This window comes from Nicotiana tabacum, chromosome 7 (assembly GCF_000715075.1).
Source record: "Nicotiana tabacum cultivar K326 chromosome 7, ASM71507v2, whole genome shotgun sequence".
NCBI classification, from domain to species: Eukaryota; Viridiplantae; Streptophyta; class Magnoliopsida; order Solanales; family Solanaceae; genus Nicotiana; species Nicotiana tabacum.
Genome location: NC_134086.1, coordinates 74332466 through 74358627, shown reverse-complemented (window position 1 = coordinate 74358627; position 26162 = coordinate 74332466). Strand labels below are relative to the sequence as shown.

Here is a 26162-nt window from a genome sequence, read left to right as displayed (position 1 = left end):
AATTACAAAACATGGTTAAGGGAAAACCGCTTACAATGTATGTTCCATCTCTCCGGGAAAGGCATCCTCCGGGCCGGAATAATGTCTAAGGTCCTTACCCGGACGAACCTGCTCATCCATCCTCGATCCTTCCCTTCGTCGGTGCTCGAGAAAAATGATTTTTTGGATCAATTATGGAGCCTGATCAAACCTCGATAAAATCAAGGACTGTACAACCTAATCAAATGGCTGAGGGTAAAAGTCTCGCCCATAACCCCTTCAGTAAAATAACGGAGCATCAATACTATTCTCTAAACAGAAGGATAGATCTGACCAAGCATCACTTGATATTTGTCACAAAAATTAAGGATAATCGGATCTATTTTCGGGGGGAGGATTCAGAGGAATCAGCAGGACCTAAGGTGAACGGGTAGGTATACACATTAAGGAAGCCGACCTTGTAGTTCGTTATATTTTCATCAGGACCGGGAATCTCCACCTCCACTGCCTCGCTCCAACGGCAGTCTGTCCTCACACTTCTATGTCAATCATGACGCTAATGTATTAGGATACATGTTCACATCAACATGGTGTGGATGAAATGGTATAGATGGTAAAATCTTTTGACATATCAAGCTTGGAGGGAGTGCATTGTTCCAAAGTGGGTATCGCTTTGGCTCTCTCTTAGACGATCGAGATGAAGATGCAGCTTCATTCTGCTGAGGAACCATTCTAGAAGTCCTGGCCATAGCAATGGTAAAATTTTCTCTTAGAAAGCAAGATAGTAGAGTGTAAAAGAAGATGGGTATGGACTTGTGAATTTGAAGATGCTACAAAGATAATGATTATCAAATAGTTGATATATTTATAAGAACCGCTTGGGCAACGGAAAGGACGAGCCAATAGCAGTTCGTGGGTTCCTCGATAATCGCATTTGACGGCGACCCTTGCACGATTTTTTGGGTCATGGCATTTAATGCTCTTATAGGTTGACGTCATGGCAATGATGACCTCGAAACAGCGGCTCAAAATCATTTCCTATTACTTCGTTCCAGGAAATGCAGAGACTATCTGTATACGGTGAAATCAGAGGGTCCAATTCCTCATCATTAAGGTGTTTCGAGAAGTCATCTCGAGGCTGCAGAGTTGCAGTTGAGTTCTCTCCCTTGAAGTCCATTTACGCCCGACCCAATGACGATGTCGGGGATAGGGAGTTCCCAAGGCGAGCAGATAGCACTGACAGAGTCTAGTGTCACGTCTAACCGTCTCATCTCCATACCTTTACAATTAATGCATTATGTACTATGTTGGGATTCCCCTTCTATATAAAGGAGATCCTTGCCATTTTGTAAATCTCTCTTGCTGTTGCTCTAACTATTCTACACGAGATAAATAATAACTCTCTCTCTCTCTCGTTTCTCTCTAACATATTCTCCCGATATTCTTGCTCATATTTATTGTCGTCATACTTGTTTTTCATTTATTGCTTGTCATTGGCCATAAAGAACCTCCCTTAATCATATCCTAACTGTTAGCCCTTTCCTGATTATCCCCGATAGCTCGAGCCCGAGCCCAGGCATCGACCTCGAGGCCACTCATCAGTCAGTCTGAGGCCCGAATAGTAAACCCCCCAGTTCGATTATAATTCCATTTAAGCTCATATTTCGTCTTTTAAACTTCACATACCTAGCATCAATTGCTTAACAACTAGCATAAAAATAGATCATGTATTTTTAGAGTCCCATCAATAAATTTAATTGTTATTACCATTTTCACGGTAAACACGTTCCTCTTTGGCTTCGAAGATCCCGTAGAGCTGATTTAATACCAATTGGGAATCGTATTTGATTTCTATGACCTCTGAGTCCAGTCCCTGGGCAAACTCGAGTCCTGCAACTAAAGCTTCATACTCTGCTTCATTGTTAGTCAGAGGAACAATTCTTATGGCCTAGCTCAGGGTTTCCCCCGAAGGCGTGATTAGTACCACGCCGAGCCCGGACCCTTTCACGTTGGTAGCTCCGTCCGTAAACAAGGTCCAAACTCCTTATGTCGATTTTGACACCATCACTACTTCTTTAGTAGCCAAAGGTAACAGTCCTAGACTGAAATCGGCCACAAAGTCAACCAAAACTTGTGACTTAATCACAGTCCTATGTTTATATTCTATGTCAAATCCACTCATTTCGACTACGCACTTGGTTAGCCGACCTGAAAGTTCTGGTTTATGAAGGATATTCCGCACGGAAAAGGTTGTCACCATGGCTATCGGATGACATTAGAAATAAGGCCTAAGCTTCCGAGCGGCGACCACGAGAGCTAAGGCCAATTTTTCCAGATGCGGGTAGCTAGTTTCTGCCCCGTTAAAATTACATTGTGTACCTTCATCCTCATGGACTAAAACAGCACTTACTGTTACCTCTGAGACCGCTAAGTAAATCAGCAGTTATTCGCCTTCTTTCGATTTTGAATAGTAATGGAGGACTCGATAAATACCTTTTCAAATACTTCAAAGCCTGCTGTCATTCCGGAGTTGTTCTTCTTTTTGAGGAGTGAAAAGAAGTGATGACATTTTTTTGAAAATCGGGAAATGAACCTGCTTAAAGCAGCCAGTATTCTGGTTAACCTTTGAACCTATTTTACGCTTGATAGCTAGTTAGGGATGTTTTCGATGGTTTTAATTTTATCGGGATTAACTTTGATCCCCCTTTGCGACACCAAGAATCCCAAGAATTACCAGAGCTGACTCTGAATGCACACTTCTCAGGGTTAAGCTTCATGTTGTGCTTCCTTAGGATGTCAAAGGTTTCTTGCAGGTATTTAGGATGATCATTTGCGTTCAAAGACTTAACCAGCATACTCATCTATGTAAACTTCCATAGTTTTCCCTATTTTCTTTTCAAACATTTTGTTTATGAGCCGTTGATAAGTAACTCCAATTTTTTTTAGCCCGAGAGGCATCACATTTTGGCAATATGTGTCGAAGTTAATTATGAATGATGTTTTTTCCTGATCCTCCGGGTTCATTTTGATTTGATTGTACCCAGAGTAAGCATCGGTGAAAATCATTAACTTGTGCTCGGCCATCGCATCAATCATTTGATCAATGTTCGGCAATGAGAACGAGTCTTTTGGGCATGCTTTATTTAGATCCTTATAGTCTATGCACATGCAAAATTTATTATTCTTCTTTGGAACTACTATTACGTTAGCTAGCTAGTCATGATACTTTACCTCTCAGATTGAACTGATATCAAGCAAATGTGTTACCTCTTCTTTGACGAATTTGTTTCTGACCTCGACAATAGGATGTTTTTTCTACCTTACTAGAGGGAAGTTAGGATCTAGGCTTAGTTTGTGCATGACCACTTCTGGCGGGATACCTGTCATATCCGCATGCGACCACTCAAAATAGTCAATGTTAAATTTAAGAAATTCGATAAATCCAGACTTGAGCTTAGGGTTTAGTCCTGTCCCCAAGTGGAACTTCCTCTCCAAGAACTTTTTGAATAATGCGACTTGCTCAAGTTCCTCCGTTATGGACTTTATTATGTCCGTTTCTTCTGGTACCTGGAAATATCCTAGTACCTGATAGGATTTCGATGACTTCTCCCCCTGGTTGACTTCACTCGTCTCGAACACAGGCGTCGGTTCCTATAATTGCTATGTTGCATGCTAATTCCCTTTGCTACTAGAAACTAAGATTGCATTCATCTCCCTTGCTACTGGTTGGTCACCCCATATTTGTTTAATTCACTCGGGATTTGAGAATTTCAGTAATTGATGATATGTTGATGGCACAACCTTCATCTCGTAAAACCACGGTCTTCCTAGGATAATATTTTAGCCCATATCACCGTCTACTACTTCAAAAAGGGTCGTCTTCTCCTGTTTCGACGGTTCCGCGTTATCACGATTGCGGCTATAGTTGTTTTTAGCCCAGTCACTTAAGAATTCTCTAAGATGGTCATTTTTCAGCAATGTCGCCACCTCCTCGCGCAAATGCTTGCAGTACCCATTTCGGTGACCATTGGTCCCATGGTATTCGCACCATAAATTAGGATCCCTTTCACTGGGATCAAATCTCATTGGTTTCGAGAACCGTGCTTCCTTAATATTCCTCATAGCCTAGACTAGTTCCACTACATTGACGTTGAAGTTGTATTTGGATAGCCTGGGGTAGGAAGAATCTAGAGAACCCGATATCTCCTTGTCCTGCAATGATTTGTTATTCCGGTCGCGACATCAAATCTATTCGTCGATCGGAAATCTTTATCGCATCCTTCGGCCCTTTCATAGGGAAAAAACCGACCTCTTGAAGATCGTCGATCTGTGTCGAAATCATCCTTCGATTTCTCCTTATTCTTCTTCTGGTCCCGACCCTTGGTTGATGCCGGATAACCGAGCTGATTATCCTCAATTCTTATCTTTGACTCGTACCGGTTGTGAACATCTGCCCATGTTGTTGCCTAAAACTCAAGCAGACTTTCTTTCAATTTTTGGAAAGCGTAAGAACTTCTCGGGTTTAGTCCTTTAGTAAACGCTTTCGTTGCCCATTCGTTCGGTACGACCGGTAGCAATATTTCTTTCTTTCTGGAATCTGGTCACGAACTCCCACAACAATTCGGACTCTCCTTGTGCAATCCTAAATATATTGGCCTTTCGGGCCTATACCTTTCTGGACCCAACATGGGCTTTAATAAAAAAATCTGCAAGCATCTCAAAGGAAATTGAGTGCTCGGGTAAGAACGAATACCATGTGAGGGCCCCCTTCGTGAGGGTCTCCCCAAATTTTTTCAGTAAGACTAACTCAATCTCGTGCGGAGCTAAATCATTCCCTTTCATCGCTGTTGTATAGGTGGTGATATGTTCTTGAGGATCCGAAGTCCCATCATACTTCATACGTCTAGCATTTGAACTGCTTTGGGTCAATTCTGGTGTCGCGCTTGGTTTAAATGGCAACTGGGTATATTTCTTTGAGTCCGAACCTTTCAACACTAGTGGTGCACCCGAAATTTGATCCATTCGGGAGTTTATTTCCCTCATAAACCGTATGAGTTTGATTTTAAAGTGATCATTCTCATTGTTGTTACCGGATCCGCTACAGTTCCCCCGGGCCCTGTCGAAGCCGATTTCTCCCCTCAGACTATTGTTGTCGACCCTCTACGTTGCCTGGTTTGCGGGAGCACCGGGAGGAACTAGACCTCGTCCATTCACGTTGTTGGAAGCACCCGATAACGCCTGCCTCAACTCCGTCATGACTCGATCCTGTCGTGAGAGGTGGCCCATAATGGCCTTTTGTTGCTCCCTCGAGATCCTTACTGTTTCAGCGATGTGCTTGTCTTCAGCATCATCAGGAGTTGCCTCTCGAACATGCCATGGATATTGCTCGCCATGGACTGGCGTGGCCTCATCCCCCTTGTTGGGGGTATTACTGATCGAATTTTCGTGCTGAGGTTGATTTTCTTGCGCCTCAGCGTTGTGTGCAATGTTGACATCGTTATCTATCATTTTCTATGATTTTTTCTAAGAACAATAAATCAAATAAATTAGTAATAGATGCAAGGATCAACTCAATTACACAACTGTCTAAGCCCCACGGTGGCACCAAACTATTTACCTGTAAAACGGTACAGTTGAACTTATACGTGGTTTATAGACAAGTGAATCGATTTGATTCCAAAATGATAAATAAATTAAACAAGAATGTAAGACTTAGCGTTGAAATCGAGATATGACAGCAAAAATATTGGTTCCGGGAGCAGAGCTTCCGAAAACAATAGTAACGATATTAATAAGCAAGAATATAAAATATTATTGAGCTTTGAACAGTATATAGCCTAAGCTTATCAGAAAATTCTCTCCTAACAATGGCTGTTGAGCTTACTATTTATAGTTGTTCCTAGGATCAAGCCCCTCTTAAATGACAATTATGGGGGCCATTGAGGAATGTGTAACAGTAGACAATGAATGTCATGTTCTCTGTAACGGACTACGTACTTAATACTATAAAATATTCTCCATTAAATGCTATCGGATGACAGTCATTTATTTTGTCTTTATGAACATCATTCCCTTCGGGAACAAACGGGATTGCTACCTTCGGATCTAATTGCCATTTGCCTTGCTTTCCATCTGCCTTCGACCCCACGTGTCGCTTTATTATGTGAGCATTTAATATGAATATATTTTACCGTATACAATATCTTCTTCAGTTGAAAAAATTAATAAGATGAAACACACATAAAGTACTCTTCCTCTTTTTTTCTCTCTCATGGTTTTTCAAAGATTGAATATTTCATCCATATATACTGTAGTAATTTTTCATATCAAACGGAGAAAATTAATTTTTTCTTTGATATATACTTACCGAAGATAAATGATATTTTTTCTAAAAAAATCTAATAATTAATCCAATCTAGTATTTATTTTCTAATTAATGAAGCTTAGACCTTGTTCCAACTTCAAATAAAGAAAAGAAAACATATTTCCAAATTGGAGTAATTTAATGTAGGAAACCTGATTTTCCAATAGACAACTACAAAAACATATAGATTGCTCTGAAACATAGTCGAGGCAATCCATTCGACAAAATGGAAAAAGACAATCAAATGTAGACAAAACAACAAAACCAAGATTGAGTACCACTTCTTTATTGTTTTCCCCACAAAATAATGGGAAAAAAAGAATCATAAAAGGCGAAAGCTCTGTGCTTAGCACAACACAATATACTTCACATACACAATGCATTTAGTAGAAAATGTTTACATTGGACAATCATTTTCCAGATTATCTAGTTTTTTTTTTTTTGGTTTAGTTAGAAATAGATTCGCTCTTAATATAAGGTGGATGATAAAATAGAGGATAATGTGTTTAATGATAAAAAGGATTGATCACAATGTGTAGGCATTAATTGCAATAAGTGTATAATATAGTTATAGTTAGCTACATTGAAAGAAAACTGATGTCGGTTATAAAGTGATAAAAATAATTTTTTTTGACAATTTAATGTAACTAAATACTAATAGATAATTCTGTAGAGAAATTTCTTTTATGTTATATCAAAGAGAACCAAAATGTATTACCAAAAAAAAAAAGGAATTTAAAAGTCAATGAAGATTGAGTTCTGATAATAATTGTTTTTAATAAGAATTGAATTAGTCGAAATCCGAATATAAAGGGGGAAAAACAAAGATAACCTAAAAGGTGAGAACGGAGGAGGACAATTTGGTAAATTCGAAAGTTGTTTTAATATATAAAAAGAAGAATTAATGTGTTACAGGTAATTTCGTTGGAAGGATTTGCACGGAAAGAGTACACAATTATTCTCGTATCTTGAAGCTGTCGCATAAACATTGTTAATGGTAAAAGATGGAACCTTTTTTATAGGCATCTTTTTCTCTCTTTCTTCTATTTCTCTTTTCTTATACTCCCTCGCAATTCCTCCCTCAATCACCACAAAATTCTATCTTTTCTCATTTTTTTGAGGAAATTCTTTGACCTTTTCTTTAAAGATAAAAAGAAAAGAAAATTCAGAGCAGAGAAAAAAGGGGTTGGTCAAACTTCGCGTCTGTCTTTGTTTATGGCTAATTTATCTATTTCTGCATATGGGTTTTTGATTTCAGATTGTGGGTATTCTTCTTTGTCCCTCAAAATTAGTTCTTGACTTTTTATTTTTCTGGGGGTCGTTTTCTTAGGGTTTACTTTTTTGTTTTCTTTTAATTTAAGTGGTCCTTATTTGTGAAAACCAATGGCATGGTTGGTGATGAACAAGAGGTTGGGTCTTTGAAGATCTTAAAAGTCAGTTTTCTTTTTTTATTTGCTTTGAATTGTTCATACTTTCCTTTTAACAATAATTTTGATTGATTATTTGGTCAAATTTGGAAGGGAATTAGAGTTTGAAAAGACTTTGGAATTGGGGCTGGGAAGTTGTTATTTGTTTGGTTTCTCTAATTGTTTCCTTCCTTTCCTTTCCTTTTAGATATGTCTTTTGGCCTTGGGAAGCATATTTTGCATGCTCATTAGAGATACTCTTATTTTTATTACAGCTATTTGAAGCTCTTTTGTGGATCTAATTTCTGATATTAATTGTTTTTTCCAGATCAGAAATTTCCTGAATCTTTGTGTGTATTAATCCGATAATTTAAAGATGGATTTGAAAAGTGAGGAAGGTGAAGAGAAGGTCCTTAAGTTGGATAATGATGAAGAAGAAGGGGAAGTTGTGTCGAAATTGAAAGGGGTAGGTACCCTTAGTGACAACAATATGGAAGCAAAGAGTCCTGGAAGCATAAGTAGCAAAGATATGATTTTCAGGGCTGACAAAATTGATCTGAAAAGCTTGGATGTTCAATTGGAAAAGCACTTGAGCCGTGTTTGGTCGAGCAACTTAGAGAAAAACAATCATAGACCCAAGGAAGTATGGGAGATTGATCCTCTAAAGTTGGAAATAAGGTATCTTGTAGCTAAGGGCACCTATGGTACTGTTTATCGCGGTACCTATGACAATCAAGATGTTGCAGGTAACATTACTTTCTCTCTTTCTTGCAGGATATGTTTTGTCTCATGCAAATCTTGATTGATGCATCTAATTGGGACGCTTTTTTATTTTTATGTTGATATTGTTGTGTATATTTTGGTACCATGCATTCCCTTTAATACCGACAAGTAAAACAGACTGTAAATAATATTCATTGTGATCACCGATAAAATAAGTTGAGCTGTATGTTTTTTGTCATTGAACTGTAGTTGTAGTGGTACCATCTGCATGTGTACTGAATTTGATCTTAGTGATTCCTGTAAATTTTGATATGGCTATTGACCATATACACTTTAAACCTTTCTGTAACAAATTTGGATGTCCAGAAAATTAAGTCAAAGTCCCTTATCTTTTCTTTTGTTATAGGAATATTCATAATAAATGGCCTTCATTAGTAATAAAAGTTTGTTTTCTTGGTTGATGTTCTGTTGACCTTTACTACTTGTTTGAAATGGATTTATTAATATTTACTGCAAGGGTTTGAAGCACTGAACTGGATTATTGGCATTGCAGTATGCATTACGTGACTTTTGCCTTATATTATAATTACTTAAAACACTGCTTTTAGGATAACATACAGTTGACAGTTAGGCAAAAAGTAGCACAGCTTGGTGAGCTTATGTTCCTTTTCCAGGTTGTGCATAAGCATTTAATACTTGAAGAAAGAAGACACGGAGAAGTAAATCTCTTATTTCAATCCAGAATTGTGTTATTACTGAAAGGCCTATTTCTTCACCAGAGTCCAGGCTGAAAATATACGCGTAAATAGTGGTTTAACGGCAAGGCCAGTGGACCTGTTAAAAGTTCTCCATATGCATCCAGATTTTTAGGATTTTATAAGGGGATTTTTTCTCAATCAAGCTATTTAGGCCAGTAATTTTCTACTTTTGCAGCCAACTTCTTCAAAGAAGTTGTGTATCTCAATGAAATTTACAGCAATTTCTTAGAGTGGAACTGTTAATTATACAATTTACTTACTTTATGCTCTAAAGTTTGCACACTTCCAAAGGATGGTATAATATTTCAGTGCTTCAATGAAACAGATCTACTAATTATATGGTTTGATTAAGTCAGCTTGCTCCCTTCCCTTTCTCCCACCCCCCCCCCCCCCCCCAAAAAAAAAAAAAAAAAAAGAAAAGTAAAAAGAGATTGATATAGTGCAATATAAAATCTTTGAACTTATAGCCACAAGCTGTAAATTTGGAAAGTAAAGTGGAATTTGAACATCCTTGTGAATTGTGAGCACTATAATGGCATCTTCGTGGTAATGGAAATATTGATGCTGTAAACGAAATTGGCCTAAGATGGGCAGAAAGTTCAGCTTCTTGACAAATTCAGTGGAGGACATGAAGAGGACATTTGGGTATGACATTACATCATTCACTTCGAAGAGTCATGATTACACTAACTTGAGCCCAGTGAGCTCTAGAAATTTTCTAACAGTATGTTGAATAAAGTTTACATGAAAGGGGAATGCTACCAATTAATGAAAGTATTCAACGGTATTCTCAAAGTGTTCAGTAATTTCATCAACCACCGGTAAGAGTTTCTTAAGTACTGTTATTTTTGTAGTGAAACTGTTGGACTGGGGAGAGGATGGCATGGCCACAGCTGCTGAAACTGCCGCTCTGCGGTCATCATTTCGGCAGGAGGTTGCTGTATGGCACAAGCTTGACCATCCAAATGTTACAAAAGTATATTTTTTTTCCTGAATTGGTTCCTCCCTTTTTAGCTTTAAATTATTAGTATCCTGCTATAAACATGTGGGCATGCAGCATCCTATTAAATAACTCAATGTTCCGAACTTTTATTTGATTATTATTCTTGCTTTCAGTTTGTTGGTGCTTCTATGGGAACTTCAAATCTCAAGATCCCTTCGAAGAATCCTTCCGAGGGTTATACCACCCTTCCTTCTCGGGCTTGTTGTGTTCTTGTGGAATTCCTCCCTGGTGGAACATTAAAGAACTACTTGTACAAAAACAGGAAAAAGAAACTTGCCTTTAAGATTGTCATTCAGCTTGCTCTTGATCTGTCCAGGGGGTAAGTCTATCTAATATTTATTCATAATTATGCCCAATTATGTTTAATTTGATCTTATGTATCAAAAGAAAATAATGTTTATTTTCTTCTTGAAATTGTGCAGGCTGAGCTATTTGCACTCAAAAAAGATTGTACATCGTGATGTGAAAGCTGAAAACATGTTGTTAGATACTAATAGAACTCTAAAAATTGCTGATTTTGGAGTTGCTCGAGTTGAAGCACAAAATCCCAAGGACATGACTGGGGAAACTGGAACCCTTGGGTACATGGCCCCAGAGGTATTCTCACTTTTACTGGAGCTGTTGGGTTGGCTTTGTCATATCATGTCAGCATGATATCATCACCTGTCTACCCTCTTCCTATCTCACATCCGTGCGATATATTTCAAGAAAATCCTTCTTATATTTGCTTTAATGTAATTTCTATGTCACATCAATCTAATTTTTCTGTACTATGATTAAATGCAATGTGTAGGTACTTGATGGCAAGCCCTACAACAGAAAATGTGATGTATACAGCTTTGGTATTTGCTTATGGGAAATTTATTGCTGTGATCTCCCATATCCAGATCTAAGCTTTGCTGAAGTTTCTTCTGCAGTTGTTAGACAGGTTTGTCTGATTTAAAAGTTTATGCTGTCATTCACACCATGTTTTTGCTTGTTCTTGGGAAATCAAATCATCCTTGCTTCCTCTGAATTACTAGTAAAAATATAATCTTCATTATATATTAAAGGGTGGAAACCTATATATGCAGTCGCCCTTCCTTTTCTGTACATGTATAATTATTTCCATCGCGTTACTATAATTTCGAGGTAGCTTTTCTCTTATGCAACCATCGGATGTGGATAAAAACCAGTAATAAGTTCCCATTTTACGTGCAAGAAAATAATTTCTCCATTCCTGTCACCCTTTGCAAGGTGCATATTCTCACATTTGGTTTATAATCTGTTAAGTTTTCTGACTCGTACCAACCAGTTTCTTATTGACTCGCTTGTTGAAACTAATCATGTTATGAGATATGGATTTACTTGTACTCAAGTATGCATTCATTGATTCACATATATTAAGTAATCGGATGAGAAAATAGATGTCGTAGAACCTAGCTCTTTTCTGATGCAAATCAACCTTATGGAGTATTACGGCTAACACTATATCATTACTGAGGAGTTGATGGGTTGTTTATCTTTGCTATTATTCGATCCATGTCAAAATACCTTTGATGCTATTATGCCTTTGAGTAGTCATGCACTTAAGTACTAGAGCATTTGTTCACTCGTTGCTTATATCATGATTCATGAGTTAATGCTGGTCATTTAGAAACTGTTATCTTCCAGGTTTTTTATGGGTGAAAAAGACAATCCAGCCTAAATCATTCCTTTATGGGTAAAAAAGACAATCCGGTCCTAAATTATTCACAATTTTTGCAGAATTTGCGACCAGATATTCCCCGATGTTGTCCAAGTTCTCTATCACATATCATGAAGAAATGCTGGGACGCGAATCCAGACAAACGACCTGAAATGGATGAGGTAGTGAAATTGTTGGAAGCAATTGACACGAGCAAAGGAGGAGGAATGATACCCGAAGACCAAGCTGGTGGCTGTTTCTGCTTTGCTCCTACCAGGGGTCCATAATCTTTCTTCCTATATTTTTCTTTAGCCCCGTTGGTTGGTTAAATTGATGAAAAATTGTACTGTTAATTCATTGGATTGCTTGAAAGGTTTTTGAGCATGAATGTTGGAAACTCTTTTCCAATTGTTTGCGAATGAACATAGCTGGTGAAAAGTTCAAGAGTTTTATATTTGATCTTTTCACAAAGATTTATCTGTTTGTCGGGATAGTTTGCATCGATGAAAACCTCTCATTGTTCTTCCTTGATATGGATGCACTGCAATTGTACTTCTATATTGTTGGCTACATCTTTTACTGAATAATTTTGGGAATGTATATACCTGCTTTTAGGTATTGTCAAGAATTTCCCAGTTATGAGTTCTCTTTGAACTACTATGTAGGAACTAATTTCGGATACCTACCAGAGTCTGCCTAAATATTTGTTGTGCTAGGAGGCAATGGTAAGACCAGAGTTTGTTTTAGTTGAACATGAGATTTCATAATTTTGGGACAATGCTATCTATGGCCATTTCCCCCTCCGTATTCCTATAAAAATAGTACAAATTATGGTGCTAGCTTCTTGTTGTGGCATATTTTCTATCCGAAAAAGTAAGGAATCCAATGAAATGGATTCAAACCTTGGAGAATAGGCTTTAAAACTTAGGCAATCTTTTCTTATTTGTTTAAGCTTTGGCGGGCAGAGTTATCATACAGGTAATAGATGAAATAGTTGGGTTGAATCGTCACCGTCATGAAAGAGAGATAGAAAGGAACCTAATCTAAGCTTGTGGCTTTTCTTCTCCATTTGGGCCGTGGGATATGTTGTCTGTCCATCAAGTGGTTGTGCTTGCCAAATCTTTCTTACCATGAGTGGCATTATCCCCCAACATTGAGCATCTGTTTTGGTCCTTTTGGAGTAGGAGCATTGTTAAGTGGATTCCAACACATAAAACCATTGAGACATGACACAATTCTCTTGATCCTACCACATCTTCCATAGAGGTTGGTCTATCCATATTTAATACTCGAAATAGCTTTTATCTTTAAATATCAATGTCAATAGGAGAATTCTTTTTGTACATACCGAGAAAATAATACTACTTAGTGTGAGGAATTTCTTGACTGATCACTGTGAATAAGTTAGGTAATCAAGGTGAATAGCTAGTAATCCTATTTCATATGAGGACATAAGAGCAGTGTCGGATTCACGATTTTGAAATCATGGGCGCTCAGTAATTAAAATTCCAAAAAAAAAGTAAAAATGAGTTTAGTTTTTGGTGTTCGCTCAATATTTATCTAAATATTTTTATACTTGTCTATACAAATTTACTAAATCTGGTAAAAGGTAATGGTGCTTGAGCACCCATAAGTATCCATGTAGATCCATTACTGCATAAGAGACTTTATCCAACACAAGTAAAATCAACCTTCGTCGTCTAATAATCAATAAAGTGGGATGAAACTACGGCAGATAAGGATTTGAGTCCGATAAAAAAATATTAAGTGATTTCCTTCCATCTTTCTAATTTTTGGTGGACAGAACTATTTGTTGGAGGTGATAGACACCTAGTAAAATAGTTAGTCCGAGGTGCGCAAGTTTTAAAGAAACTGTCATTTTCTACCCTGTCATAGAGGATTACTATAGTAGCTTCATAATCAAACATGGTCCAGACTTAATGATATACGTTGTCATTCTACCCTGTCATATACAAGGACTATACAATAGTTTCATAATCAGACGGTCTTGGACGTAATGATAATATAGGACTCGTGCACGCAATAGGACCTTTTATTATGCCAAGTGTTACTAATTGATTTTTATTAGATAAACCTTAAGACATCAATTGCATTTTTATAGTAGTTGATGTTGATTCAATTGCAACCGCCCTACTTCATCGTGCTGTGAGTCAGTACGGTATAATATTTAAACATTTTCGATATTCGATTTCTTAAATTGCTACACCAATATCATACTTAATTAAATTCAGTGTGATATGCATTTTTTTTTTGTTTCGATTTATTCGGTTCGGTAACTTCAGTTTGTTCGACTCTAATACTACCTAGTGCATAAAGTCATAGACTGTAATATTCTTAACTAAGGTACTCACAAATACAAAACTAAAAATATTATAAGCTCTCTTGATTGTTGATAAAAATTTTGTCCAAAACCAGCATGTATCAACTATAGAGAGAAAAAACTACATAAGAGAATAAATTTGATCATTAAAAATGTCATGTTACTTGCTTAGAGTTTCTTTTTCCACCTAATATCCGATACTCACATTGGAACCTGACTATATCCAGATTAATTCGCTCTGTGTAGGAACCCATTCGGGGGAGGGGAGGGGGGGGAGGGAGGGGAGAGAGGCAGTGGAAGATTCAGAGTTTATAAATTATGGGTGCTTAACTATTTTTAATTTTTGAAAAAAATTACTACTTAGATTGGGTGCTCAACTAATATGTATCTATATGAATTTATTAGTTTTTTTAATATATATATAAAGTAATAGTGTTGTGTCCAAAACCAATGGGTGCTTAAGCACCCATTATAGGCAATGTAGATTTGCCCGTTGGAGGGAGGGGGGAGCGCTCTCTACCAAAGGTTTTTTCATTTTTTCATACCCAAGGCTCGAACCTGAGACCTCTGGCTAAAGGAAGAACAATCTCATCCGCCGCACCATATCTTTTGGTGGTACTTGCTTAAAGTTATGAAAAAATGACACTGTATAGCCGCTGTAAAAATAATAGCCGAAAAATGTATAAAATTTGTATATATTTTTGTATATATATATATATATATATATATATACGTGGTTCGTATGCCTACTTGACGAAAGGGAACGAATAACCTTTCATTTCCGGGTTTATGGATTGGATTCAGTCAGCCTCACGACATAATCAGAGTGAGGCTTTGGTTACCAGCAAACGCTTCTCCAAAGGTGACCCTCTCGAGTTTCCGGCTGTTTTCGTCATTGAAGTAGCCTTTCGTCGCCCTACTGTCACACCTCCTTTTTTACTACACTCCGTAAAGGGTATAAGGATAAGGGAGTTTTTCCAATTAAAGGACAATCAAAACGGGATTTATTTGTTTAAAGATTCAGAATCGCCACTTGGGAGATTTATGGTGTCCCAAGTCACCGGTTCAAATCCCGAGTCGAGCAAAGGGTTGACTCTGTTTAACAGTCCGCGAACTAGAAATCCGGGTAAGAAATTCTGTTAACCCGGGAGAAGGGGTTAGGCATTCCTGAGTTTCGTGGTCCTTGCACGGTCGCTCAACTGTTATAATTGGCCTATTATCTGATTTTAGAACATTTTGAACCTATATGCATTTTAACTTTAAATCCGCTTTTAATTGATTTTTAAAGAAGATTGAACGTCGTTTAAAACGTGCCTTTGGATCGCGCCACATGAAATGCACCCGCGGTCCAGAACACATTTTATTCAACGTTTTCGGATTTGGGGTTGGGTCACATGAAATGCACACCCGAGTTTAGGAAGATAATATCATTAAAATACGCGCTTAAAGCAATTAGACGTTTCAGCTTTGCGAGGACCATGGAAATTTGCTAAATGGCCCTTCTCGAATTCTAAGGATTAAATCAAAATCAATTAAATGAGGGTCGTACATTTTACCATTTTTGTTTGGCACGGCTCATCTCGAATCATTTTATTAAAAAATAGTTTTGAACTAACTCATGAAGGCTGCGAGCCACTTGTAACATATAATATAGCTCACCCCAGACTAATTAATGAGCATCATTAATTGATTAAAAGACATGAGGGAATTTCTAACTATTTTAAGCCAATGTTTAAGCTAAACTTTAATAGCCAATGAGCTAGTAACAAGCAAAACCAATATTTGATTGGGGAGGGCTCAGGCTGGCCGTGAGCCCATCAGCTGACTGCCCAGCACGAGAATCAGATGGGTTCAACATGGAGCCCAGATTGGTGGTCTAATTGCTGGAGGGGAAACTAATCACAAATGGGCCAACGATAGCGGCCCGATTTTAAGATTTAAAACTAACACCTGAAGTAAACTACATTGTTAAGAAGATTTAGAGTTTGAACAAACGCCAACGACCTTGAGCCAAGGCAAAGCACATTCTTGATGCTAACATACATACTAACATGAAGTTACGATTCTTGGTTATTATCAACTCATATGCAGGTTGTTTTCACCATTTAAAGTCACCAATTCGAATTTCCAGCAATAAAGAAAACAATTTAAAGTTTAGAAAGACTTCATTTATCAACAATGGCCTTGGAACTGCCCAGCTCCAGACCTTGGAAAGAAAGCAGGCACTGGCTGATATCGCTTAAAACAAATAAGAGACTTTCCTATATTGCAACATAACACGCTTCATGCTCAAAGAACAATCGATCTTATGCATCCTAAAGTCAGAACTTACTACTAATTAGCATTAAAACTACAACACTTAGCGGCTTCAGTAGAGTATTATAGCCACTCGAATCAGCTATCAAAATACACACAAGTTAATCAACAGGCTCACGTAAATACAAAAAATAATCTAAAATAGATTGCCATAAAACATGGTGTCATCATCATTCTCATTCCTATTTCAACATGTCATTTGAGGTCGAATGAGTACCTGGTTACAACAAAGATAAACAAAAGGCTTGAGAATTAGCTTAGAGCAATACAAGGCTAGCAGGTGTAGCAGCAGAGATCAACAGTAAAACCAAATCAAACAGCTTAAAAGACCCAACAATTTCAGCTTTTAAACCATTTTTACCCAGATAAAACAAGAGTTCTTTGAAGCCTTTTAAAATTCCAGTTGAAACTTAAGATTAGGGAGCAGATTCAGAACCAATTCCCACCCCAAGAGATACAGAAATTTCAGGGTATTTTCAGAATCATTCCCCAGCCCTTTGTGCTTTTCAGCCCTTTTTCTCCTTTTTTAAAATCTGCCTTGAATGTCAAGTTAGGATGCCTTTATAGGCAAGCTATTAGGGTAGCCTAGAAGAATTCAGATTTGCATTTTAACCCTTTTCCAATTTTGATTTTAGCTCCCATACCCCTAATGCAATTTTCAGAATTTCAAAACCAGTCTCAAAACCCCTTTCCTGGAAGCTTCCTAAGGTTGTTACATAAGATTCCCTAAACCAATTACCTAAATTACCCTTTAACCCGCTGAAAATTACTTCAGAAATCCAAACGGGTCAAATTGACCCAAGGATATAGACCAAATTAAACGGGCTACATTTGTAAGATGGGTCGGCAACAACTAAAAGCCCAAATCATACATTAAAACCCCTAAATTCTATAAGCCTTTGAAAGGCAGCATAATCCAAGTACGAGAATAATTTTCATAATTAAAAATCTAAACTAACTGCTAATTAACACAAGTAAAGGGAATTAACTAAACTATTAGACGAACTAATTAACTAATTAAGAAAAAATTCTGAATTAACCATGCATGAACAACAAAACTCTGGTACAACTAAGATAATCCAAGAAGAGGAGACGAAGCAGAAAAATAGAAGAAAAGTTAAATAATATAAAAAAAAACAAGGAAGATACCTAAAATTGGCCCGAAGCAGACTTGATAAACCTTGAAGGACTCTTCGATTTCTTGACCGGAATAGACCCTAACTGTGTGTTTTCATGCAAAAATACATGAATAACGTCTATTACGGTCTTAAATCTTCAAACGGGCCCATTGATTTGGACTTTGGGATTTAGGGTTATTCTCTTCAGATCAAGATTCGAGAAGTTCCCGGGGGATTCGAAGAAAACCAAGTTGAGATTTGGACAGAGGGGAGTGAAGAGGCTATAGGGTGTGATTTTGGTGGCATTTGGAGGTGGCTCCACCACCGGACGGTGGTGGAAAAAGGGGCGGCGGTCCCTAGGGTTTGAGGGCAGGTCTCTGAAGACAGGGGTGTTGGAATGATGAAATGAGGGGCGGTACGATGCGTTTGGACATATATATATTAAACCCCCCCCCCCCAGTTCTGATCCGTTGGATTAGGCAATATCAACGGCCCAGATCAAGCTTGCTGAAACGGCATCGTATGGTACTGGGGGGTTTGGACCGGGTTGGACGGTCTGGGCCTGGGTCAAACGGACGGGTACGGGGAAAATGGCTTTAGGCCTGGTCACTTTTAACTGAAGGTTGCCCAATTCTATCTCTTCAATTCTTTTTTCCAATTTTCCATTAATTTTCAATTCATTTTCTTTTAAAAATCTTTTTCTTTTTTCCAAAATTAAAATTAAAACCTAAATTAAATCCTAAACCAAATTATCCTACCAAACTAAATTAATTAACCCTAATAATTGTTACTACAAATAATTAAAAACCAAATTAAAGTAAAAACTACCAAAATTCAAAATAAAAATTTAAAGTGCAAAATAAACTATTTTTATGATTTTTCCCATTTTATAAAATAACTAATTTATCAATTAATCCTAAATTGTAAAATTAAATCCTAAATGCAAATGCAACATATTTTTTGCAATTTTTATTAATTAAATAAAAATAAAAATGCACTGACAAATGCAAACAATTACCAGAAAATGCCACGAAAATCCCCAAAATTGCACACACTGACAGAAATTATTTTGTTTTGAATTTGTTGGAGTAATACATATAGAGCAAAAATCACGTGCTCACAGTTGCCCCTCTTTGCGCGGAAACACGGAGAGTTTTCGTGCAAAGATAAAGTAAGCGGATACGAGCGATTTTTGCCCGTCTGAATACTCCGTGGGAAGCATCTTTGAAAGATTTGACCGCACCTTGCTTCCGAGATTGCCTACATATCCTTGGCTAAAAAGGAATCAGGTCAGTGTAGTTCGAGAAGTTTTGGTAGCTGGGACTACCACGAAGCTGGGCTTCCACTGTTGTTGTTGTTGCTGCTACTGCTTACTGAACCCCCTTATTACACCATGTCAAAATAAAACAAGAAGCTAGACTAGACTATGGTCTATGGATTACAAAAGTCCTATCTATATCTTCAAGCTTGCTCTTGAGTTTCTTATTGCCTTGTTATCCTCCATTCTCTCGGAAACATCCGTTTGTTGCCATCTTGAATTGTAAACTGAGATGTTTTCCCCTTCTTCAGGTGGGTTCCTGACTGCTGAACTTGATATGTATTCCCTGCTTTCCAGGCGGGCTCCTGACTGCTAACTTGAAATGTATTCCCTACTATCCAGGCGGGCTCCTGACTTTAACATAGACAAAACAAGGAAAAAATTTCTGCCCCAGTTTGGTGGCTGGGCACAGATGTACGTGTAAAATGGACCACATTACCAAATATCGATAAGAACTTGAAAGCTAAAATTTGAATTGTACTCCCTTGTTCTCCAAGAGGGATCCTGATTGCTGGCTTGAAAGTATTCCCTACTCTCAAGGCGGGCTCCTGACTGCTGCATTTGAAATGTATTCCCTGCTCTCCAGGCGGGCTCCTGACTTCAACTTGAAATATATTCCTTTGTTCTCCACGCGGGCTCCTGACTTCAAAATAAACAAAGCAAAGAATTTGAAAACTAAAACTTAAATTGTACTCCCTTATTCTCCAGGCGGGCTCCTGATTGCTGACTTGAAAGTATTCCCTGCTCTCCAGGCGGGCTCCTGACTTCAACTTGAAATGTATTTCCTGCTCTTCAGGTGAGCTCCTGACTTCAACTTGAAATGTATTCCCTTGTTCTCCAGGCGGGCTCCTGACTTCAAAATGAACAAAGCAAAGAATTTGAAAACTAAATCTTAAATAGTACTCCTTTGTTCTCCAGGCGGGCTCCTAACTGCTCCATTCGCTTTAGTGCGATATGGGGTAGAATTGCGATGTATAATCTTAAACTGCTGACATGTATCCGTCATTAGATGACTGTTGAGATTAGCACCATTGTCTGTGATGATCACCTTCGGAATCCCAAACCGACAGATGATATTTGAATGCACAAAATCGACCACTGCTTTCTTGGTCACAGATTTGAAAGTTTTCGCTTCAACCCACTTGGTGAAATAATCGATGGCTACCAGAATAAATCTGTGTCCGTTTGATGCTGCTGGCTCGATTGGCCCAATTACATCCATGCCCCAAGCAATAAAAGGCCATGGTGCAGACATTGTATGTAATTCAGATGGTGGAGAATGAATCAAATCTCCATGCACTTGGTACTGATGACATTTACGCACAAAACTGATGCAATCCCGTTCCATAGTGAGCCAGTAATAAACTGCTCGGAGAATCTTCTTTGCCAGAACGTACCCACTCATATGCGGTCCACAAATTCTGGAGTGTACCTCAGTCATGATAGTTGTGGCCTGTCTAGCATCTATGCATCTTAGCAATCCCAAATCTGGAGTTCTTTTGTACAATACCCCTCCACTAAAGAAAAATCCACTTGCCAATCGTCGAATTGTTCTTTTCTGATCACCAGTGGCCTGTACCGGATATACCCCCATCCTAATATATTATTTGATATCATGGAACCATGGCTCCCCATCCAGTTCTTCTTCCACCATATTACAGTAAGCATGTTGATCACGGATCTGAATCTGTAAAGGGTCCACATAAGCCTTATCTGGATGATGTAACATTGATGCTAGAGTAGCCAAAGCATCGACGACTTCATTATGGATCCTTGGGATATGCTTGAATTCTACCAACTGAAACTGTTGACAAAGATCATGCAAACATTGTCTGTACGGTATGAGTTTCAAATCCCGTGTTTCCCATTCTCCCTGAATCTGGTGCACCAGGAGGTCCGAGTCACCCAAGATCAAGACTTCCTGGACACCCATATCCACAGCTAACCTCAAACCTAGAATACATGCCTCGTACTCAGCCATGTTGTTGGTACAATAAAAATGAAGCCGAGCCATAACAGGGTAGTGCTGCCCTGTTTCAGAAATAAGTACTGCTCCTATCCCCACGCCCTTCATGTTTGTGGCTCCATCAAAGAAAAGTTTCCATCCAGGCTTCTCGACTTGTTCCAACTCATCAATGTGCATCACCTCTTCATCAGGGAAATAAGTCTTCAAAGGTTCGTAATCTTCATCAACCGGGTTCTCGGCCAAATGGTCCGCCAAGGCCTGCGCTTTCATTGCAGTTCGAGTCACGTAGACAATGTCAAATTCTGTGAGCAGGATCTGCCACTTTGCAAGCCTCCATGTGGGCATAGGCTTCTAAAATATATACTTCAATGGATCCAAGCGAGATATGAGATAGGTAGTGTAAGATGACAAATAATGTTTCAGCTTCTGCGCCACCCAGGTTAGGGAACAACATGTTCTCTCAAGATGAGTGTACTTGACCTCGTATGGTGTGAACTTCTTGCTGAGATAATATATGGCCTTCTCCTTCCTGCTAGTGATATCATGTTGACCCAATACACAGCCGAATGAATTGTCCAATACCGTCAAATATAGAATCAAAGGTCACCCTGGTTCTGCCGGGACCAACACGGGTGGATTTGACAAATACCCTTTTATCTTATCAAATGCCTCCTCACATTCATCTGTCTACTTGACCGCAACATCCTTTTTTAACAATTTGAAGATTGGCTCGCAAGTTGTCGTGAGCTGAGCGATGAACCTGCTGATATAATTCAATCTCCCCAACAAACTCATCACCTTGGTTTTGTTCTTCGAAGGTGGCAATTCCTGGATGGCCTTGATTTTCGATGGGTCCAATTCAATGCCCCGACGGCTGACTACGAATCCCAACAACTTTCCAGACGGCACCCAAAAAGCACAATTTACAGGATTAAGCTTGAGATTGTACCTGCGAAGCCTTCGGAAGAACTTCTTCAGATCCCTGACATGGTCAGACTGCTTTCTAGACTTCACGATCACATCATCCACGTACACCTCGATTTCCTGGTGTATCATATCATGGAATATTGTTGTCATTGCCCTCATGTCGGTTGCCCCAGCATTTTTCAAACCAAATGGCATGACCCGATAGCAGTACGTTCCCTATGGCGTGATGAATGCCATCTTTTATGCATCTTCCTTGTCCATTAAGATCTGATGATAACCTGCGTAACAATCCACAAAAGAACCAATCTCATGTTTGGTGCAATTATCAATCAAGATATGGATGTTCGGCAACGGGAAATTGTCTTTTGGACTTGCCTTGTTGAGATCCCGATAGTCAACACACACCCTGGTCTTGCCATCCTTCTTCGGTACAGGCACAACATTGGCTAACCAGGGGGGATACCGGGTGACCCGAATGACTTTGTCATCAAACTGCTTGGTGACCTCTTCCTTGATCTTTACACTCATATCCGTTTTGAACTTTCTCAGCTTCTGTTTGACAGGAGGGAATGCCGGGTCAGTAGGCAACTTGTGAACCACTAAATCAATTCTTAGACCCGGCATGTCATCATAGGACCATGCAAAAACGTCTTTGTATTCGAACAGTGCTTTAATTATCTCTTCCCTGAGTTGAGGTTCCAGATGGACACTTATTTTAGTGTCACGAACATTTTCTTGGTCCCCTAGATTAACTGCTTCTGTATCGTTCAAATTAGGTTTGGGCTTTTCCTCAAAATGACTTAGTTTCTTACTAATTTCTTCATAGGCCTCATCCTCCTCAAGTTCCAACTCGTCATCACACTCGATTTCTCGTATTATTATTTCAGAGTTAGATTAACTTTTAAAACTGGGCCGAAGATTCCTCATGCATGTCATGTCATTGATATAAGCATAAAAAGAACTGTACAAAGAAGAAAACAAAAATAAAATTAGAAGAAATGAAGGAAAAGGAACAATTGCATTTCATTGAATATAAAGATAACAGGGTTTTAACACATCCAACTAGACGGAACATAATATCTGAATTACGGACCCTGGAATAATCCAGATAACTAAAAGAAAATCAAAACCCACTACCAAGACTCCCTCCGGATAGGAAGAGCAGTAGCTTCGCAGTTGTTGACTTTTGTACGTGGTCCCACGAATTGCACATCTGCCCTGCTGGACCCTTCCCCAACCTGAACCATGTTAACCTCGGCGAATAACCTTTCAAACCCTTTCTCCAAATCTCCATCGGCACCAATCAGTGGTCCAGGAACCTTTGACAGCAGTAGCTTTCTGATACTCGGCCTGACGAATGATCTAGACAGACGCGGGATTGTCTTTGGCAATGCCCATGCTTTCTTTTTCATTTTTCTAGCTCTTCTCCCGTCTGCAACAGTAGGCTTGAACCCAAGACCAAAGGTATCCAGATTCTTTGGAAGAGAAACTGGCTGCACAATACCTTGCAGAGATGCACCTAAACCCTTGCCCACTACGATACCATTTTTCATGATTTCAACAGCTACCATAACTGATGCCGCAGCCTTCTTTGGAGTTGGCACGCACTTTACTTCTGGAAATTTCTCTACCGATACTGTGTCGGAAACCTAATAATCCCATGGTCCCTTGTCATAGTCAACCTCTATGAACAGAACGATGGCACCATTGGGCACACACAAATTATCTTCGCCGTGTACAAAACATTCCTGTCGATCCCATTCAAACTTGACCACTTGATGTAGAGTAGACGGGACTGCTTTGGCTGCATAGATCCAGGATCGTCCCAACAGCGGATTGTACGAAACAGCCACATCGAGTACCTGGAATTCCATAGTAAATTCAACTGGCCCTATTGTGAGCTCAAGCACTATGTCCCCGACTGAATCTTTCCCTCCACCATCGAATCCCCGAACGCAAAAACTGTTCTTGTGAATTTTTTCATCCTCCACTTGCAGCTTGTTCAATGTGGAGAGAGGGCATATGTTCGCGCTAGACCCATTTTCAACCAGTACTCGAGTAACCACGGACTCTTCGCATTTCACCGTTAGATAGAGGGCTCTATTGTGCTCGGTACCCTCCACGGGCAACTCATCATCGGAAAAAGTGACTCGGTTTACCTCAAATATCTTGTTAGCTATCTTTTCCAAGTGGTTTACTGAGATTTTGTCAGGAACATGAGCCTCGTTCAAGATCTTCATCAAAGCATGATGGTGTTCTTCTGAATGGATCAATAATGATAAGAGTGAGATCTGAGCTGGTGTCTTCCTTAACTGTTCCACAATAGAATAGTCTTGTGCTTTCATCTTTCTCAGAAATTCTTCTGCTTCTTCCTCAGTTACTGCTTTCTTCACCAACACTGGATTATCTTTTGAGGTTGTAGCTTTTCTCAACTCTTCGGGGGTAAAGCATCTCCCCGATCGAGTCAAACCATGAGTCTCACACACTTCTTCTTTAACCTCTTTCCCCTGGTAAGTTACTGTCATTCATTCATAATTCCACGGGTCCGCCTTGCTGTTGATCACTGGAAGCTGAGTTACTAGTTTTATAATAACAGGCTCTGTGCGAGCACCTTCACGATCACAATAGGTTTACTTGTAACCCCTTATACCACCACTTTAGCTTTCTCTGGTTTCACTGCAACAGTGCTTGAAGACTCTTTCTCTGCTACCACAACTGGCTTATTGTCTACCCCTTTCAACTGGACCACTGATTTCCCACTAGTTACCTTTTCCTTTGAACTGGTTTCACTGGAGCGGATCATCATCACCATCTGCAAGGGTTTCTTAGCCTCCCCTACCTTGTGTATCAACTCAATCATATGGGTCTCATAGTGAGCTGGTAATGGATTCTGATTGATATTTGGTGTTTCTAGGGCCTGAACCTCGATCCGATGAGTATCAATGAGCTCTTATACAACTATTTTTAATTTCCAGCATTTCTCTGTGTCATGGACCAGGGCCCTTGAACCATACTCACAACTCACTGAGCGATCAAGATTTCTAGGAAGGAGATTCAGCATTTTTGGCCTCGATCGGATTCAACATACCCAACTGTCTCAGTCTATGGAATAGGCTGGTATATGATTCTCCCAATGGAGTGAAAGTCTTCTGCTTCTGCAACCTCTCATTCTTAAAGGCTTGATTGGGTCGAAAACCTATTCCAAGAGGGTTTTTGTAGGCTTTTGGGGGTGGATGGGTATTTTGTGGAGCTTGGTAGGGACTCTATGGAGCTGGCTCATGCCATTGCGCGTGAGTGGGAGGTTGGGTATAGGTTTGTGCGTGATAGACAGAAAAATGGGGGTTTGGCGGTAGGTAGTAATGTTGTGGCGGGATATATGGAGTGTGGGGGTAGGTTTCGGGATAGGGTCGAGGCTGGTTGTAGAACTGTGGAAGGTTCCTGGATCCACCCTAAGCTGCCGACTCGATCGTTGCAACATCCTCTTTCTTCTTCTTTCCGAGTACACCCCCAGTACCGTTTTGAATGGACTGGGTGGTTGCTTTGATTACTGAGTAATTCATGATCTTATTGAACTTGAGTCCCTCCTCAACCATGCCTCCCATTTTCACAACTTCATTAAAGGACTTGCCCATTGCTGACACCAAATGACCAAAATAAGTGGGCTCCAAAGCCTGCAAGAAATAATCAACCATCTCGCTCTCTTTCATCGGGGGGTCAACTCTCGCTGCTTGCTCTCTCCAACGGAACCCATATTCTCGAAAACTCTCACCAGGCTTCTTCTCAATCTTCGTCAATGATAGATGGTCTAGGATGATTTCAAGATTATACTGAAAATGACAGGTGAAGGCTTGGGCCAAATCGTCCCATGTGTACCACCTTCTATGATCTTGTCTGGTATACCATTCTAGCGCCGACCCACTCAAACTTTGGCTGAAATATTCAATTAGCAATTCGTCTCTTCCACCTGTTCCTCTCATCTTGCTACAGAATCCTCTTAAGTGTGCTACCGGGTCACCATGCCCATCGTACAGATCAAACTTGGGCATTTTGAACCCTGTTGGCAACTGAACATCTGGGAACAAACATAAGTCCTTATAGGCTACACTTACTTGACCTCCCAGCCCCCTCATATCTCAGAATGATTGCTCTAAGCTTTTGACCTTTCTGATCATCTCTTCATGCTCGAGAGTTTTGGGCGGTTTCTCGGTCTCCACCGGGATATCAAGATGAGGAGTGTAAGGATATGGTTTTGGAACTTTGAAGGTGGATTCAGGGGG

General features: G+C 39.3%; 1 protein-coding gene across 5 annotated transcripts; it reads left to right on the top strand.

Annotated features, from left to right (window-relative positions):
- The first annotated feature begins 7241 nt into the window (after window positions 1-7241).
- On the top strand, window positions 7242-12351 carry LOC107774589 (serine/threonine-protein kinase 52). 5 transcript variants are annotated; one of them, XM_016594170.2, is made up of 7 exons: window positions 7242-7340; window positions 8078-8495; window positions 10085-10206; window positions 10347-10552; window positions 10656-10830; window positions 11027-11161; window positions 11980-12351. In XM_016594170.2, exons 2-7 carry the CDS (start codon window positions 8126-8128, stop codon window positions 12184-12186), a joined length of 1215 nt encoding a protein of 404 aa, XP_016449656.1. In that variant the 5' UTR covers window positions 7242-7340; window positions 8078-8125; the 3' UTR covers window positions 12187-12351. The 5 variants fall into 5 exon arrangements, with proteins under 5 accessions (XP_016449656.1, XP_016449660.1, XP_016449659.1 ...); XM_016594174.2 differs by having other exon boundaries at window positions 7314-7528; XM_016594173.2 differs by having other exon boundaries at window positions 7325-7604.
- The last annotated feature ends 13811 nt before the right edge of the window (window positions 12352-26162 follow it).